This window comes from Artibeus jamaicensis, unplaced genomic scaffold (assembly GCF_021234435.1).
Source record: "Artibeus jamaicensis isolate MK-2021 breed Jamaican fruit bat unplaced genomic scaffold, CSHL_Jam_final contig_781, whole genome shotgun sequence".
Lineage (NCBI taxonomy): Eukaryota > Metazoa > Chordata > Mammalia > Chiroptera > Phyllostomidae > Artibeus > Artibeus jamaicensis.
In genome coordinates, this window is record NW_026521968.1 from 5,413,215 (window position 1) to 5,432,011 (window position 18,797).

At 46.0% G+C, this 18,797-nt stretch overlaps 1 protein-coding gene across 1 annotated transcript in view; it reads left to right on the plus strand.

Annotated features, from left to right (window-relative positions):
• Nucleotides 1–12,758, plus strand: part of LOC119056596 (myosin-13) — a 60,299-nt gene extending 47,541 nt beyond the window's left edge. Inside the window, exons 29-40 of the mRNA XM_053672720.1 lie at nt 601–797; nt 1,141–1,324; nt 1,710–1,875; nt 2,663–2,787; nt 3,549–3,857; nt 3,965–4,168; nt 5,723–5,848; nt 6,132–6,302; nt 10,398–10,502; nt 10,586–10,681; nt 12,125–12,259; nt 12,658–12,758. Coding sequence (XP_053528695.1) covers nt 601–797; nt 1,141–1,324; nt 1,710–1,875; nt 2,663–2,787; nt 3,549–3,857; nt 3,965–4,168; nt 5,723–5,848; nt 6,132–6,302; nt 10,398–10,502; nt 10,586–10,681; nt 12,125–12,259; nt 12,658–12,672 — 1,833 coding nt within the window. The 3' untranslated portion in view covers nt 12,673–12,758. The remainder of the gene's footprint in view (nt 1–600; nt 798–1,140; nt 1,325–1,709; nt 1,876–2,662; nt 2,788–3,548; nt 3,858–3,964; nt 4,169–5,722; nt 5,849–6,131; nt 6,303–10,397; nt 10,503–10,585; nt 10,682–12,124; nt 12,260–12,657) is intronic.
• The last annotated feature ends 6,039 nt before the right edge of the window (nt 12,759–18,797 follow it).

Consider the following 18,797-nt stretch of genomic DNA (forward strand, 5'->3'; position numbering starts at 1 on the left):
TCCTCATTTTCCTTATTAAGACAGATAAATAGGCACAGAGCCATAGCAGCAAAGTGCCTCATCAGAACATAACGGTATTACTTTATTTCTGTTGCACTTATTCTTTTTTTCTTATCCTGACCTGAGGATATGTTTATTGATTTTTATAAAGAGAGAAAGGGGGGAGGGAGGGAGGGGGAGAGAGAGAGAGAGAGAGAGAGAGAGAGAGAGAGAGAGAGAAACATAGATCAGTTGCCTCTCATATGTGCCCCAACCAGGGATTGAACCTGCAACCTTTTGGTATATGGGACAACACTCCAACTAACCGAGCACCCAGCCAGGGCAATAGCATCTATTCTTATAGTTACATTCTGATTATTATAATGTTAATGTTGTTCTATTTACTGTAGGGTAAGTTTACTTTTAAAATAAATATATTTAAATTTAATAGAGGAGTCAACTTTTTTTAAAAAATAAATAAAACAGGTAACATGCTGTCACAGCAACATCTGTGAAGGCAGCATGGAAATGATTCAATTTAGAAAGTGCAATTTAAATGAAAATGCCTCAACTTGGAACATGGCATAATATTCTGCACTCTGTCACCATGGTAATTCTCAGGCCAAGAATGCCCTGGCCCACGCCCTGCAGTCCTCCCGCCACGACTGTGACCTGCTGCGGGAACAGTACGAGGAGGAGCAGGAAGCCAAGGCCGAGCTGCAGAGAGCTCTATCCAAGGCCAACAGCGAAGTTGCCCAGTGGAGGACCAAGTATGAGACAGACGCCATCCAGCGCACCGAGGAGCTGGAGGAGGCCAAGTACGGGCTCCCAGGTTACAGCAGGAGAGGTGGCTCTAAGGCACAAGTGAAGGAGCATCTCTCTTCCCAGGCCTTGGGGTTTTCTTAAGCATTCGCATAGGGTGTTTCTGTCCTTCCTGTGATATACCATTCATTCCACCTGGTCCCTTTAGTGCCTCCTCAGTGACCTGCTTTGTTACTAAGCACTTGGGGCTTCTTCAGATGTCACTTAAATCCTCTCCATTCATCAAACTCTAGGTCTGGCTCTTTTCAAGTTCCAGTCCCTACAGGCTGTTTCTCTTCTGATATAACACTTCCAAAATAATCCACTTTTGTCAGAGAGAAAAAAATCTGGTTCTCTTAGGAAAAAACTGGCCCAGCGGTTGCAAGAAGCTGAGGAAAACACAGAGGCTGTGAGCTCCAAGTGCGCTTCCTTGGAGAAAACCAAACAGCGGCTGCAGGGAGAGGTGGACGACCTGATGCTGGGTTTGGAGCAAGCCAACACCGCCTGCGCCACCCTGGACAAGAAGCAGAGGAACTTCGATAAGGTCGTTCCCTACCATGTGACGGCAGCGGGATAAATGGGTCAGCCCTTCACGCCCATGTGTGTGAGATGTGCACACAACCCAGGGGGGCCTCAATCTGAGCAGTGAGTCCCAGTCAGGAGAGGTTTGGGAAATTGTGGTGTCTCTTTACTTTTGTGACAGTTCCTCCAAAGGAAATGTTCCATTTACTTAAAGCTAATTCCGTTTACTGTGAGATAAAAAGATACAGCAGGCCATTAGATGGATACCAGAACGGGGAGTCCCTGACTTGGAATGGGGGCCCCCGTTTTTCTCCAGCCCCAAAGATGGAAGGGCAAATAAAACCTTGGTGTTGCTGGTGGTCCCCTGACCCTTTCTGTTTCTCAGGTGTCACTTTATCTTCTACTAGGTCCTCACAGAGTGGAAGCAGAAGCTGGATGAGAGTCAAGCTGAGTTGGAAGCATCTCAGAAGGAGTCCAGGTCACTTAGTACTGAAATTTTCAAGATGCAGAATGCTTACGAAGAGGTGGTGGATCAGTTAGAGACACTGAGGCGAGAGAATAAAAATTTGCAAGGTAAGCTCTCTCCTTACCACGGCTGTGTGATATTCTTCTCTCTGGCCACCCTCCCCCACATGTGCACAGCCACTTCCAAACACCTCCTCACACCTCCTTCCCACCGCCCCACAAAATCCTCACGTCAGTTTACTTTGAGGCCTGAGCCCTCCTAGTGTAAGGCACAGTTATAACGGTCACATGCTCAGAAACAGGGCACAGTGGATTATAGAGCATCTCCCCAGATTCTGTCTCTGTGTAGCTTTGTGTCCTTAGATATGTCACTAAGTCCCTTAGGTCCTTAGAATCCTAACCTATAAAATTAAACCAGCCCTGGCCAGTACAGCTCTGCTGGTTGGACCATCATCCCATAACCGAAGGGTTGTAGGTCCAATCTCTTGTTCAGAGAGAGGAGGCAACCAATTGATATTTTTCTCTCTCTTCTTCTCTCTCTAAAAGAAATTTTTTTAATGTCCTTATGTAAGGATAAAAAAAAGTTGCACCAGATCCGAAAGCTCTAAAAGACAATGATTCTATGCATTTTGTAAACAATTCTCGGGTCCTCTGTCCCACTTTGTGTACTTGGTGAAGTTCTAGACCCGTGCACTGTTCTTGTCACTTCTCTTTCTGCACAGTTCAGGTGAGGCAGCCCACCTGCATTTTGCTGACACATCACCCAAAGGGCTTCTTGTATTTTCTCCTATACAAGTGTCTTGAATTAATCGCCAGTCCCTAAATTGCCTGGCAAATGCCTGTGGTATCAAACAGAGACTGTTGCAATAGCCTAAATCAAGCCTGTCCTTTGCAGAAGAGATTTCTGACCTAACTGAGCAGATTGCAGAAACTGGCAAGAATCTTCAGGAAGTGGAAAAGACCAAGAAGCAAGTGGAGCAAGAAAAGTCAGAGCTCCAGGCTGCCTTAGAGGAGGTGGAGGCAAGTGTCTGGGATGTGACACAGGAAAGCTCAGGAGGGCAGGACACTGAAGTTGCGGGGCTAGCTCCCCACTTTGGGGCCCTTCCGGCCAAGAGGCCCTGAGGCCTCCCTGGGGAACAACGTCCAGCTGCCCTGGGGAAACAGCTGTGCTCTGCTGCTTTGTCTCCTGGTGTCCTCTAGGCCATCATATTTCCCCTTGTGAAAATAAATAAATTTGTTTGTTATATCCTCAGCGTTTTCCTCTCAGGAAAGAAGAAATCATTCACCAAACATCCTAGAGCTTGTTCCAAATCCCTCAGTTTTAACCAAGCTGCAGACACACACCTCTGGCTCCTGAGATTCTACAGTCACAACAGTGCCCTGTCCGATGTCACAATCAGCTGTGGCCAGTGCAGGGCCGGTGATTGAGATGCTTCCCAGGAAATCTGCATAACACAGGATCGCAGGAGAGCAATTGCCCTGTCATTTTAGAGAACAGATTGGCTCCTGATTTATAGCCTTACTAAAATAGACACAGTCAATAAAATTTTCACTAATTCAAAAAGATGCACTGTCCTCTTCAAGACCTGATTGTTAATAAAAAAAAGTTTTAGTTCCAGTTTCATTACTAGCAGGGACATTTAGGAGTAAATCATTTGACCTTTTTGAGTACTGTTCTATTCATCTGTAAAATGGCTATTATCCCCATTCTTTCATAATGGGGATGAAAATACCTTTTCAAGTGCCTACAGCACCTCCAATCGCTCCTTTGCTTTTACCAGGGCTCCTTGGAACATGAAGAGAGCAAGATCTTGCGTGTCCAACTAGAGCTGAGCCAGGTAAAATCCGAGCTTGACCGCAAGGTTGCTGAGAAGGATGAAGAGATCGAGCAGCTGAAGAAAAACAGCCAGCGGGCAGCAGACGCCATGCAGAGCATGCTGGATGCCGAGATCCGGAGCCGCAACGATGCCCTGAGGCTCAAGAAGAAGATGGAGGGAGATCTCAATGACGTAGCGATTCAGCTGGGCCATTCCAACCGCCAGTTGGCAGAGACCCAGAAACACCTGCGCTTGGTGCAAGGCCAGCTCAAGGTGAGGGCGTGGCCTCGGCCAGCTCTGGCTGGGCCCTCCCCCCAGCCACCAGCCCCCATCCCACCCACCTGCCCTGGCTCTAGCCCCACTCCTGATTTCCCCTGAAGGACTCCCAGCTGCAACTGGACGACACCCTAAGGACCAACGAGGACCTCAAGGAGCAGCTGGCCATCACGGAGCGCAGGAATGGGCTCTTACTGGAGGAGCTGGAGGAGATGAAGGTGGCCCTGGAGCAGACAGAGCGGACCCGGCGGCTGTCGGAGCAGGAGCTTCTGGACGCCAGCGACCGAGTGCAGCTTCTACACTCCCAGGTGCAGCCGTCTGCCCTCCCACTGGGAGGCCACCGCTCTCTTTCACCTGGAGATGAAAGGCTCTGTGTGTTGTGGGGCAGTCAGAGCAAGGAAGGAGGAACCACTGCATGAAGGGACTAGAGAAGCCTTCACAGAAGTCGCATTGAAGCCATAATCTTAGAAAGTTTGGCTTGCCTTTCAAATAATTGTTTTTTGTTATTTTTATGAAAGTTTTAAAATATTTTATAAATATTTTAATAAAAAATTGAGAATACAAACAAGTAGAAGAAAAATACCAACCATATCGTTAACATTTTGAGACCTTTCATTCTAAGCCCTTGTCTATATGTACATATTATATTTTTTGTAAAAAGACCACATTTTTGGTGATTTTCATTTAACAATGTGTCATGAACATATTTCTCCATCTTTAGGTAGTCTTCTATGATGATTTTTAATGGCAGAATAGTAGTCCATTCTAGCTGTGTGTTATGGCATTTTTATTTAACCAATTCTCTATGGTTGGATGTTTCTCCCCCAGAACTTACTATTTGAGAGGCTACCATAACTAAACTTTCTAACTAAGTTTTCACATGTATCCACTATTATTATTTTCCTAATATTCCTAGAAGTAAATAAATTTCTAGAAGTAAAACTTTAGAATCTAAACAAGAGAGATATTTGTAATATATTATAAACTAATCTTCAATTAAGTTGTCCCAGTTTTTATTACCCATTGGGAAAATATATGGGAGCTCTTTCCTATAAATTCTCAAAGACCATAGGTATTATTTTTTAAACTTTACCAATTTTATTATTGAAAATACTCCCTTTAAAATTTTTTTTATTTCTTTAGTTACTACTGAGGCAAAACATTTCATCATGTTTTTTTAATTTTCATCATTGTATTTTTTTGCCATTTGGATTTCCTCTGTTATGTCTTACCTATTTGTAGTTTTGGCCTTTTTTTCTTATTGATTTGTCTAATATGTTAAGGAAGGGAATTTTTCAGTGACATTGTATTCCAGTTTGTCTTCACTTTTACAGTTCCATTTATGGTAGGATTTGATCATTAGAATTATTTTTCATTTTATATAGTCACATCTACAATTTATTTCCTGTTTTTAACACCTTTTTAAAATAATCTGTTCTTCCTCAAATATTTGAAAGTCAAACTTTATCATTTATTCAGTTATTTTATGTGCAATTCTTGGATCTGTCTTGGAACTTTCTGTTTGTTCAAAAATGAAACAGTGCCTAGCAAAGTGGGAGGGCACAGGCCTGGGTTGCAGGCCAGGTCCCCAGCTGGGAGCATGTGAGAGGCAACTGGTCAATGTATCTCTCTTGCATTGATGTTTCTCCCCCTCTCTTTCTCCCTACCTTCCCCTATCTCTCTAAAAAAACTAAAATAAAATAAATTCAATAGCTGAAATCTTTTTAAATTTTTTTTCAAGTTTTTAAAAGAAATGAAACATGATCATGATTTATTTTCTTCCCTACCCAACTCTCCCTTCCCATTGTTTCAAGTGTCCAAATATATATAACCTACAGTCTGGTATCTAATGTTTCTTGTAGAACACAAGCCTGATAAATATCAAGAAAAAACTGGAAGCTGACATAGCCCAGTGCCAGGCAGAGGTGGAGAACTCCATCCAGGAGTCCAGAAACGCGGAGGAGAAGGCCAAGAAAGCCATCACAGATGTGAGCTCGGTTCTTGCCCTTCGGAGACACCGCTGGGAGACAAGGCGGGGGCCTCTAATCCCACGCATGACAAATAGCTTTAGTCTCCTTAAGACCAAGGTCTGTCAATGGTGGCTTCCTGGAGAGCTGGAATGATCAGAGGCAGAGTGGGGAAGAGTGCAATGCACACTCAGTGAGGGAGACATGTGTCAGCACACACTGTACCAACCTTAGCAGCATCCTCCACATGCTCCAGGTAGGGATGGGCAGATGGCCCACTGATGTTTTCTGTGAACTTCACCAGGCGGCCATGATGGCCGAAGAGCTGAAGAAGGAGCAGGACACCAGTGCCCACCTGGAGCGGATGAAGAAGAACCTGGAGCAGACAGTGAAGGACCTGCAGCACCGTCTGGATGAGGCTGAGCAGCTGGCCCTGAAGGGTGGGAAGAAGCAGATCCAGAAACTGGAGAACCGGGTAGGTGGCCTAAAAGGACTCACTGTCAAAGTGATACAGTTCAGCTGCCTCAGGCAGAACCACAATCTGGAGATTTAGGTGCTGGAAGAGGGGCCACTGATTGAACAGACTGCACACTTAGTTTGAAGACTGTTTGCAAAACTCCCTGTGAGCCAAATTTCCCACCTATTTCTTTTTTGGTGGTACCTACACCCCAACACACACAAATCCACTTTGGAATGCTTACGCCTCAATAACTGTAGTGTAATGGCATTTTAATTTTTTAATTTAGTCTTTATTGTACTTTCCCCATTACCATTTAGTCCCCTTATGCCCTTTTCCTGCAGCAGTCACCACACTGTTGTCCATGTCCATGAGTCCTTTTCCCTTTTTGCTGAATCCCTCCATCCTCTACCCTCATCCCCCCACCCCACCCCTGCCCCCACCCCAGCAACTAGCTGTCATCTGCTCTCCATCTATGAGCCTGTCTCTGTTTTACTTGTTAGTTCAGTTTTTTCATTAGATTCCACATATGAGTGAAATCATATGGTGTTTGTCTTTCTCTGACTGGCTCATTTCACTCAGCATAGTGTTCTCCAGGTCTATTTATACTGTTGCAAAGGGTAAAATTTTCTTGTTTTTAATGGCTGAGTAGTATTCCATTGTGTAATTATATCCCATTGTTGTTTTATCCACTCATCTACTGATGGGCACTTGGGCTGCTTTCATCTCTTGGCAATTGTAAATAATGCTGCAATGAACCTAGGGGTGCTTATGTTCTTCTGAATTAGTGTTTTGGGTTCCTTCAGATATATTCCCAGAAGTGGGATTGCTGGATGAAAAGGCAGATCCATTTTTAAATTCTTGAGGAACCTCCATCCTGCTTTCCACCGTGGCTGCACCAATCTGCATTTCCACCAACAGTGCAAAAGGGTTTCCCATTCTATACATCCTTGCCAGTACTTGTTGTTTGTTGATTTCCTGGTGATAGCCATTCTGACAGGTGTAAAATGGTATCTCATTGTGGTTTATAATTTACATTTCTCCAATGAATAGTGATATTGAGCATCTTTTCACATGTCTATTGGCCATCTGTATATCCTCTTTGGATAAATATCTACTCAGGTCCTTTGCCTATTTTTTAATTTGGTTGTTTATTTTTTTGGTGTGGAGTTTTATAAGTACTTTATAGGTTTTGCATATTAACCTCTTATCAGATGGATTGGTGAATTTGTTCTCCCATTATGTGGGTTGTCTTTTTATTTGTTGATATTTTCCTTTGCTGTGCAAAATATTCTTAGTTTGATATAGTTCCATTTGTTTATTTTTTCTTTTGTTTCCCTTGCCTGGGGAGATGTAACCAATGAAATATTACTATAAGCAATGTCCAAGATTTTGCCACCTATGTTTCCTTCTATGATTTTTATGGTTTGGGGTCTAACATTTAAGTCTTTAATTCATGTTTAATTTATTCTTGTGTGTGCTATAAGAAGGTGATCTAGTTTTGTTTTTCTGCATGTATCTGTCCAATTTTCCCAAGCATCATTTATTGAATAAACTATCTTTAGCCCATTACATGCTTACCTCCTCTGTTGAATATTAATCGACTATAAAGGTATGGGTTTATTTCTGGGCTTTCTATTCTATTCCATTGATCTATGTGTCTGCTTTTATGCCAGTACCATCCTGTTTTGATTACTATGACCATATAGTATAGTTTGATATTTGGTAGCATGGTTCCTCCAACTTTGTTCTTCTTTCTCAGGAGTGCTATTGCTATGCAGGGCCTTTTGTGGTTCCATATGAATTTTTTAAGTATTTGTTCTAGTTCTGTGAAATATGTCATTGGAATCTTGATAGGAATTGCATTAAATCTATAGATTACTTTAGTGAGTATGGACACTTTAACAATGTTAGTTCTTCCTATCCGTGAGCATGATATGTATTTCCACTTATTTGTATCTTCTTTACTTTCTTTCTTCAGTGTTTAATGACATCTTTAAATGTCCACATTCTGGTTTTATAGTTTCAGATCCACATAAATCAGGGAAATATGCCTTATAACCATAAAATTATACATTTTAGTTGAATTTAAATTTTGAACCAACCAACCTCCGGTAGGGTCCATCCTGTGTAAAATCTGGAGTCTCCCTCCGTCTCCCACTCCTGGGTCTCATTCACTTCCCTGATTTCCTGATCTCTAAATGCAATCTGCAGTTCTGGTGCATTTCTCGTGCTTCCTTCTTGGAGGGTGCCTGGCCCTTCCTCCAGGCTGGTGGTGCTCCAGGAAAGTCAATGAACCACACAGGACAGTCCTGCTGCTTCTTCATCTGGGAGTGTATTTTGTAGTTGTTTAGTTTCTTTCCAAATTGTTTCATTTGTTTCATGTTTTCCTTCCTTTCCCCTCCTTAAGCCTGCGCTGGTTTATTTAAATTTTTTAAAAAATGGGCTCCACTACCAGTTAACATTTTGAAGAAGGGCTGTGTGGAGGAGGTTGTCAGAATGTGTCTGTTGTCCCCAAGAAGAGGAATTGAAAGAGTGAGAGAGAAGGAGGAGGAGGAGATGACAAGAGAAGGAAACCTCTCCCTTCAGGAAAGTCCCAGATACAGCCATTCCTTGTGCCAGCCTCCCAGGGAGGTGGTTTCCAGCACTTGCACACTTTAAATGTAAAAGGGCTGAAAAGCAAAAGGAAGCATGAGTGACAAAAATAAACACCATGGAAGTTAGGACTTCCCCCAAAAAATCTTTGAATGCTTATTTTAAATAATAAAATATGAATTATTTACTATTTTATCAAACCGAGCTTAGACCTGTCCTTCTGGTGGATCCCCCCACCTCATAGGAGGGACTGGGTCCCTTGCCACCCTCTATGATTCATTGATTTCTGGTCAGTCATGAGCCCTCAGCCAGCCTCCCTCTCTTGAGATGAGGACCCTTCAAAGTCCACCCATCTCCAGCTGCCCAGTTATCTTGGTTTCATACACCTGACAGAAGCCTAGAGAGCACTCCCAGGGAAATAATCTTTTTGTAGAACCTGATGGAAGACAGCTTCCCAGGACCCATAGGGTAGGGTGTGGGGGTAGGGATCTTATTTGGGACAGATCCCAGAGTTAGCCTGTTCCATTGGTAGATTTCAAAGTTGCTCTGGTGAGTCTATCTGTGGCAGCCAGAATTTCTGATGGCTGGCTGCCACCCCCACTTCTTGACTCTCTCTGGACTATGGAGTTAGGATCACAGTTGGTGACCTCAGTTTTCAATGGCTGTCTTCTGGCATCAAGACTTCAGGAAAGGTAGAAGTAGCTATGAAATTAATAACAACTGTGTCATACTCTATCATTTAAAATATACTTCCATACCTACTGTCTAATTTGATCCCCACATTGGAGGTAACTTGGAATTATAGGAACTGCAATCTCCATCCTAAATAAACAAAAACTCAGTGAGGGTAGCTGCCTTGCTTCAGATCACTTAGCTGGGCCTGGAACTTGAGCATGCTTGGACTCCAGGCTCAGGTCCTCTCCACATCCCTGAGCCCTTCTAATCAGGAATCAGGGCCACCATGAACAGTCATGCCATTTTCATCTGTGTGAACAAGTCAGGCTGAAGCACAGCTCTCACCCAGCTGCTGGGCCCCAGAGGAAGGGACGTCTTTGCAGAGCCAAACCCAGTATCCAAGCTGTGTGCACCTGAGACTGTCCCTGACTAAAGAGGATATCTTGTTCTCATTTGCACAAAGACACTGCATGCACTGAAGGTGGCCTTGTGAATAAAATGTGGATTCTGGGTCCTAGGAGGAAACACTTTTGCAAAATAGACACAGGGGTGTCCAACCTGTGGCCCGCGGGCCACATGCAGCCCACAATGGCTATGAATGTGGACCAACACAAAATCATAAATTTACTTAAAGCCACCCCCCCTTTTTTTTTTGCTCATCAGTTTTCATTAGAGTTTGTGTATTTAATGTGTAGCCCAAGACAGTTCTTTCAGTGTGGCCCAGAGACACCAAAAGGTTGGACACTCTTGGCTCCAGTTTACCCTAAAATGGCAGACGTATGAGTCCATGAGAGAAGCCTGGGAGATCTGACTTGAATTCTGCATTCTCTTTGCCACCTGCAGGTGAGGGAGTTGGAAAATGAGCTTGATGCTGAGCAGAAGAGGGGAACCGAAGCTCTGAAAGGAGCCCACAAATATGAGCGAAAAGTCAAAGAAATGACTTACCAGGTAGAGCTCCCAAACCCTGAGAGGTGCTTTGTTTATCAGAAGCAGCAATGGTGTGGGGACCCCACACAATGCTCTGTTTGCAGGCTGAGGAGGACCGCAAGAATATCCTCAGACTCCAGGACCTAGTGGACAAGCTGCAGGCCAAAGTGAAGGCGTACAAGAGGCAGGCTGAGGAGGCTGTAAGTTGGGGAGGTCTCAGGAGACCATGCCAGCCTGAGTGTCCTCCAGCCCCAAGTGGGAGTGTGTTCCTGTTTCCTACCATTCACAGAGCCTGAGGCCTAAGTATTCACAGGCTATAAGAACAGGGACACCTATACTCTTTCCTCCCCTGCTCTGTGTGGCACAGCCCTGCCCCATCTCCCCCTCCTCTGTGCCCTTGCCTCACCCCCTTGACCCAGCCCCCTCTATCTATTCACTTGGCTTCAGCCCACCTCATCCTCTCATACCCCACCCACCCTGGAGTATCTAAGCCTACCTGCCAGCCTTTCTTCACCCTGACTCCCGGCACCACCTCAGCCCACCCCACCAGCCCTTCCTGCCCCTGTGACCTCACCTCAGACACCTCATCCTAGTACATGTCATCTTGACACCCCCACCTCCATCCTCTCACCCCATCCCCCTCCCTGGTCTCTACAACCTCTTATTTTCCTGATCCTCCCAAATATCCACCACTCCTGTCTCTCCTTTTGGATCTTCTCTTGATCACGTGGGGAAAACCAACAGGGAAGTAATGGAATGGGCCAAAACCAGCATTTCCCAAAGTGTCTTCTGGGGACATTAGGTCTGAGGGGTGTTAATAGCAGAAAGCTGGTGCTGAAGGAGAGAGGGATGTTTTCTTTTATAGAAAAGAGATTGCGAAATGCTAGGTTGAACAAAGTTGAACTGGTGGCTGTACTTCAAGGATACTCAGATTTTGTAAGTCATATGTAACTGAGTCTTTCAAAAGGAAGAGACATTGCAGAATGGAGCATTCCCACCCTTAATGAGCCTGGGGACCCTTTCATTATAGGCAGGGCATCCCACAGGACTAGTATTCCGAGGAACCAAATTCAAGGACCCTGCCCTCGATAAATGACTGAACATATGGCTTCTCTCCTTGTCCTTTCTCTTCTCTGCCCAGTGGGTGGGTTGGTTCCATCTTGACATCAGGGAGGCAGATCTGAACTGGTTACATGGGGAGAGCTTTGTGCCTATCATATTAGTATAGTATCAGCAGGACAAGCCAGCCTGGAGGGAGCCCAGAAGGCCCCCTTTGTCAGCAACCCTTGGTTCATGATGAAATGAACCCATACAATGGCCTGACCAGAGGCAGATGATGCTGGGAGCAGGAACAAGGCACAGGGGCTGTGGGCCATTGGTCTGTGATACCTCTAGGTGCCTTGGGAAGACTCTGGATGTGGGTCTCTTTCAAAGAGTTCTAGTGGGAGAGATGGCACAGAGGAGACAGATGCAGTCTAGTCTATATCCTCACCCTTGGGGAGCTCAGCTTTCTCTCCTCTGCCATCAGTGAATCCTGGGCCCAAGCTCTCCTGATTCCCCAGTTTCCCAGAGGCCTGCACGGCCTAGGGGTCCTTGAAGCCAGAGTGAGGGGCTTCCTCAGCCTTCCCCCGCTTTCCATTCAGGAGGAGCAGGCCAACACGCAGCTGTCCAGATGCCGGAGGGCCCAGCACGAGCTGGAGGAGGCTGAGGAGCGGGCTGACATTGCTGAGTCCCAAGTCAACAAGCTTCGGGCCAAGAGCCGCGAGGTTGGGGGCCAGGTGAGAGCTGCCTTCTTCCCTAGAACTCCTGAGCCTAGGACCAGGGGAGCGCTAGGGAGAGTTCAGAGGGTACCTGTGGGTGCCTTTCTCTGCTGCTGATTGTTACTGACAGATGCCACTACTGTAGCCAGAACCCCGTGGTACCAGGCCCAGAGGAGAACATCAGCAAGGGACCAGGAGCCACATACCTTACCATTCCCAACCCTCCCTGTTGCAAGAGGCCCTGCTTTCCAGGGGATGTAGCCCTTCTCCAAGGGTCTGACAGCTTTGTTTTTATAACACCATTTCTTACTATTTTTTCTGAAGTACCAGCCTTTCCAGCTCCTCCACTTGAAGACTATACTCAGGCTCACCTTCAGTTTGACTCATCTCCTGTGTACAATTTTTTTCTCTCACAGAAGATGGAAGAATGAGGCTCTCCTGACTCCTGTTACCATGGGTACCTCCGGGAGAGTGAAAAGAAGATGCTATGAGAAATAAATTCTCCTAACTGCACAGACCCTCAGCTCTACTGTGTTGATTATCGCAGTCCATTCCTCTTCCATGGAGTAGTGGTTAGATCCTTGCCTGACCTCTTATTCCTTACTGACCTTACTTACATGAAGAAAGTAAGGAATGTGCAGGTGGAGGTCCCTTGCCCCACTGCCAGACAAATTGCTTGCCTCCATAGCCTTTAAAAATGGAGACCCCTTCAGATAACTGTTGCACCTGTTCTTCCAAGGAACTCCTGATTCTTTCAAATTCAGTTCCTCATTTTCTCCCTCAATGTACAGGTAGGGGACTGGGCCCACATTGATGAAGTACTCTGACTGCAGTTTTCCAGGCAGAGTGGTGACTAGACCCAAAGATCACAAACTCCCAGACAGAGCTCTTTCTGCCAAGCAACTCTGCCTCCCACTCTGCCCCTCTTAGAACCATGTCTACACCCTTCTCAGACCCATTCATAGCTCCCATAACATCTGGGACGTGTGAGGTGCTCTCAAATGCATGCACTCCTGGGAAGGCAGAAGCTTTGGAAGACTGGATAGGGGCTTACCTGTCTTGCAAGCCTTGCTCCTCCTTCTGGCTGGGGTCACTCCTCTCTGCCTGCATGGATCCTCCTAATGGGCTCAGGGCCAAGAGGCAAAAGGAGCAGGTGAGCCCTAGGAGCCATTGACTTCCAAAGTCAGGACTGGGGCTGGGCCCAGCACCAATGAAGGAGCTACAGCTAATTTTAGGGCTCTCCTCCAGACTATCGGGATCCCACTGATTCTGATTATGTGGATTTGCTTAACCCAAAGGGGTGAGAATACAGCAGGATGGAAAAAGGACAGGATTGGGGGTCAACAAGACATCTGAGTCCCAGCCTGACCACTTAATAGTTGTATGGCCTTGGTCATTTATACATATTCTCTGAACCTGAGGTGTCTCACCAGTCAGACAGACCTGTGTGGTCAGGAGCATGAGCCTGGGCTTCCAGGAAACTTGGGTGGGATCCTGATGTCACATAACAACTGTGTGGCCTTGAGCAAGTTTGTCTCATCTCTGAGCCCTAATTTTCTTCTTGCGTAAGGCAGAGATAATACAAATTACAACTTCACCGGGACAGATGAGGGCATTGGGTGGCAAGGGTGCAGTGCTTCTCTTACAGGTAATGAGAATGTTCTAAAATTGACTGTGGTGATAAATGTATAACTCTGTGAATAAGCTAGAAGCCATCGAACTGTGTGGTCTCAATAAACCATTAACTAGTTGTAAGTACCAGTTTGCTATGTTCCAGGCAGTGAGATAAGCACATCATCCTCTAGAATCTTAGGTCATTCCTTCTCTCCAGCCTCCTAGTCCTCCTTCCCATTTCTTCACCATCCCACCCCCACGTGACTCGGACACAGTGGGGCTGGGAGTGAGGAGGGGTGGCAGCAGGATGGTGACAGAAAATAATTCTGAGGTCAGGTGACCTCAGGTGTCTAACATCCCCATTATTGCTGTCATTGCCATCCTCACTGTTGTCATTGTCATCACTATCCCTCCTATCACTACCATCATTTCTATCCTCACCATCATCACCACTGTCATCACCATGGTCACCACCACCACTACCATCCTCATCCTCACTGCTGGACTGTAGTAATGGAAGATTCTATCAACAATGACATCTTTATTCTCCTCGATTTCACAGGCAAGGAAACTGAGGCCATTATCGAAGTCCAAACACCAGTCACTGGGTCATCCCTCCTGCCACCCACTGCTCTGCCTTCCCGAAAAGAACAACAACACCATTCCACCATTTCAGATACACAGAACAACTTTTTTAAAAGATTTTACTTATTTATCTTTTAGAGGGGAGGGGAAGGAGATAGGGAGAGAAATATCAATGTATGGTTGCCTCTCAGGCATCCCCTGCTGGGAACTGGCCTGCAACCCAGGCATGTGCCCTGACTGGGAATCGAACTATGATCCTTTGGTTCTCAGGCCCACATTCAATCTACTGAGCTACACCAGCCAAGACAGAACAACTTTTTTTTTAATTAATTTTATTTAGTTATTTTTCAAGTACAGTTTTTTGTCTATTTTTCCCATCCCAGCCTCCCCCGCCCCTTGCTCCCCACCTCCCTCCTATTTCAACCCCCCTTAGTTCAGAACAACTTTTTATGATGCCCATTTTCCCACTTTCCATGCCAGTCTCCCAGCAGTCCCCTCAGGAGATTAGGCAGGCATTTGTGCCCTCATTTCCAGAGCTGTTGCAGACAGGCTATGGCTTGCCCAGCATTTAGAAGGGAGTGAGAGGGCAGCTCTTCTGACTTGCCTCAGAGTGCAGTCTCCCAGTAAGGGTCCCCCCCACCAAGTGGTGTGTGCTGCAGCGGTGAGAGCCCAGGGGCCCACCTCCCTGGCTTCCAGTCCTGCCCCAGCACTCACCAGCTTTGCAATTTGGGGCAAATTACTTTGAGTCTCATGACTTTGAGTCTCAGCTTCCTCACGTGTAAAATGGGGTATAGTGCTGTACTTTATAGAATTGCTTTCAGGGGTAAATAAGAATATTCAAAAAGCACCCTTGGTCTGGAGCCTGGCATCCAGTTAGCACCCTGGTAACCTGTGACCATGATGGGCAGAGAAGATGTCCTCAGGGCACAGATGGCGTGTATGACAGGTCCAGATGGGTATCAGTCTGGGGCTTGGGCTGTGTCTCTAAGGAGCCTCCTTTGGTTTGAGGAGTTCATGCACCATGCAGTTGGAGGTCATCAAAAAAAGTTCCTACAGTGCCACTCCTCTCTGACACCTTGTCAAAAGCAGAGCTGAATTCCACCTGCTCAAGTACTCCCCAGGCCCCATGGGGGTCCCTAGGAAGAAGCCACTCCAAGTTACCTTGACTTACCTACACTAACCTGGCCCCCAATATCCCAGGCCCAGGCCCCCCAGTCTTGGAGTTAGAAGAGAAAGAACATTCCTATATCCTTCATAGTAGATAACAGTGTCTTCTACTACATCAGAATCCCAATTATCAAATGGAGAGATGAATGAATGAGAATCTTTTATACCTAACACCAAGTATGCTCTGACCACAGTAAAATGAAATTTTTCTCAAATTTTCTGATACCTGGATGAAAGAGACGGTAATGAATGTGATCCTATGCTTAGTGTTCTTCCCCAGCATCTCCATGACACATTCCAAAGCCTTGGCAGCTGAAATGACACATTCCAAAGTCTTGGGCTCTTTGGATTGGTACCCCTGGGCCCTCCAAAATGAAGAAGGAACTCGAGGGGGCTTTCACAGTGAGAGAGAGTGTACACAGCACAGAGCTTGAGCTTCTGTCTTGGCACATCATACCCTCCAGGAGGCCTTGGGTAGGTCTGAGAATGTCTCTCAGCTTCAACACGGGGCTGAGTCCCAGGCCCTTCCTGTCTTCAAAATGGTGTTAAAACATTCCCTGTGTTATTACACAAGTTTCCTCCACTATACAGTACTGCCCACACTGAAGATGGCACTGTGGCTGTTTTACTAAAAATGGTGATTATAATGAAGGTGTTTATATTTTTATTATTATTATTCAGCAGTGAAACAGCCACCAAATCTGGACTCGGAGCCATGGGGCCTCAGAGAGCAGAGCCTACCTGTCCTATAAGCCCCTTTAAAACAGAGCTTTGCTGCCACCTCCTGGCTGTATAAAGACAGGATTTTGCCCTGGCTGGTGTAGCTCAGTTGGATTGAGCATGGGGATGTGAAGCAAAGGGTCACTGGTTTGATTTCCAGGCAGAGCACATGCCTGGGTTGCAGGCCAGGTCCCCAGTAGGGGACACATGAGAGGCAACCACACATTGATGTTTCTCTCCTACTCCTTCTCCTTCCTGTCCTCTCTCTCTAAAAATAAATAAATAAAATCTTTTTTAAAAAGACAGGATTTTTATTAAGCAAATGACATAGAGGTGACACGCCTAAAGTCTTGAAATTAGACAGAGGTGTCCTTATTAATCATGACCATCTGGGCCAGGACCCTGATTTTGTAGAGGAGAGTATTCAGATTAGTGATAGGATTGGAAAACTCCTAAGGATGCAGTCAGAACAACACACCCAGGTTTCCAGGCTCCCAGGGCAGGGCTCCCCTAGCTCAGTTTCTATAGCAAGGAGGCCTGCAGGAGAGGGAGGACTCTGATGGGCCACGCAGAGAGTGCCCCCGTGACAGCCCAGGCAGTGGAGGGTGAAACCATGAGCAGGTGTCCACTCCAAAAACTCACTGTTCAGATCCCAGGAACTTCGGGCAGGCTGGAGAAGAAGGCAGCGTGCCTCCACAAATAACCCCGTTCCCTTGTCAGAGGCAGAGGACCAGACCTGAATATCTCTTGGGTGAAGGTGGCCCATGGCAGTTTCAAAAGGCCCAAGACAAAGGATCAGAATGTCCACTCCAAGGGAAATACCCAAGATTTGGACCTATGTCATTTGACCCTTCAGACCCCTCTACCTTCTTTCAGTGAATGGCCCAAGACTGACAGCATGGGGCTCCTTGCCCTCTGGCTTTGGGTGGGTCTGAACAATGGGGAGCTGGGATAGGAGAGCAGAGGGAAAGAGAGCAGAGTGAAGTCAAGGGTGTTGACTCCCTGGGTCCCTCCCTGCAGAAAGAGGTCCCATTTTCTGTCAGATGTCCCTCCCACTTTCCCAGCCCTCCTGGTCTCCATCTCCAGTACCTGGTCTCCATCTCCAGTAACTGGTCTCCTCACCCCTGCTTTCACCTTCTGGCCTAGGAAAGGTAATGGAACACTGAGCTACCAGACCTGGAGTTCTACTGAATCCCTGGGGTTCTCCGACACCTGCCCACACCTAGGTAATGAGTCTCTTTCTCAAATGCTCCTCACCTTATGCTGACCTGGGTGTGCCATCTATTTCCTGTTAGAGCCCTAATTTATACAGGACCCCTATTTCGCCACTCCGTGTCCCCTCCCACAGAGCAGGATCAGCTGACCATGCAAAGTAAGAGTCACTGTAGCTTGTGGACATCTCCAAATCACAAATTCCATTCACACACTAATGACACATTCAGTTTCATTGCACATTTCAGCTTGGCACAGTCCTTCACCAAGATCAGGCTTCTAGGATGTCTCCCGGGCTCCTTACTATATTTAAACCAGGGTTCATGCTCATAGCTCTTGAACCTGTGAAGATGCAGGTATTTCCTCCAGGGTCTGAGTGACATCAGCAGTGTCCTGGAACCAGCTCATACAAGCTCATAAAAGCTAACTATAATTTTTAAGAAATGTTGTGAGCCAGTTTTTATACATAGACATTATTAAATGCTAAATTATGTAAATATATTAAAACAAAGGTAAAAAATTCTAAACGCACAAGTTCCTAATTATTCACTGCATTTTATTATTATCCATGCTCTTGAGGCTATTTATAGCTAATAAATCTGTGTGGTGGAAATACCATCAAATGGTGTACCACTCGCATGGCGTCCCCCCTCCACATTCAGCGATGTCATGTTGGTAGCTTGACACAGGCCATGGTGGAAACAGCCACACCACTGAAACTGGCAAACACGACAACACTGGGCTTTGTATTTGTTTGCTTGTTAAACATTTACCGGCATGCCACTAAGTGGAACCAATGAAATCCAAATAAAAACAAATCTACTGTCCTGGCCAGGTGGCTCAGCTGGTTGGAGAATCATCCCATACACCAAAAAGTTGTGGGTTTGATTCCCCATCAGGGTGTGTATCTGGGTTGCAGGTTCAGTCCCAAGTAGGGACACATACAGGAAATAACCAATTGCTGTTATTCTCTCTCTCTCTCTCTCTCACATCAGTGAAAACATATCCTCGGGTGAGGATTCAAAACAACAACAAACAAATCTGCAATTCTGTATATGGAGATATTGGGGTATGCAGGGCCAAGCCCACCCCCAACTTCCTACCAGCCCTACTAGAGGGCTATCAGGCTATCAAAGCAGCAAATGCAGAGGACTAACTGCTCGGGGCAGGGGATTTACATCATGCAGAGTACAGGCACTCGAGGAGGGTGGGCAGGAAAGCGCCATCAAAGTCCCAATTCCACGGCTATCTCATTTAG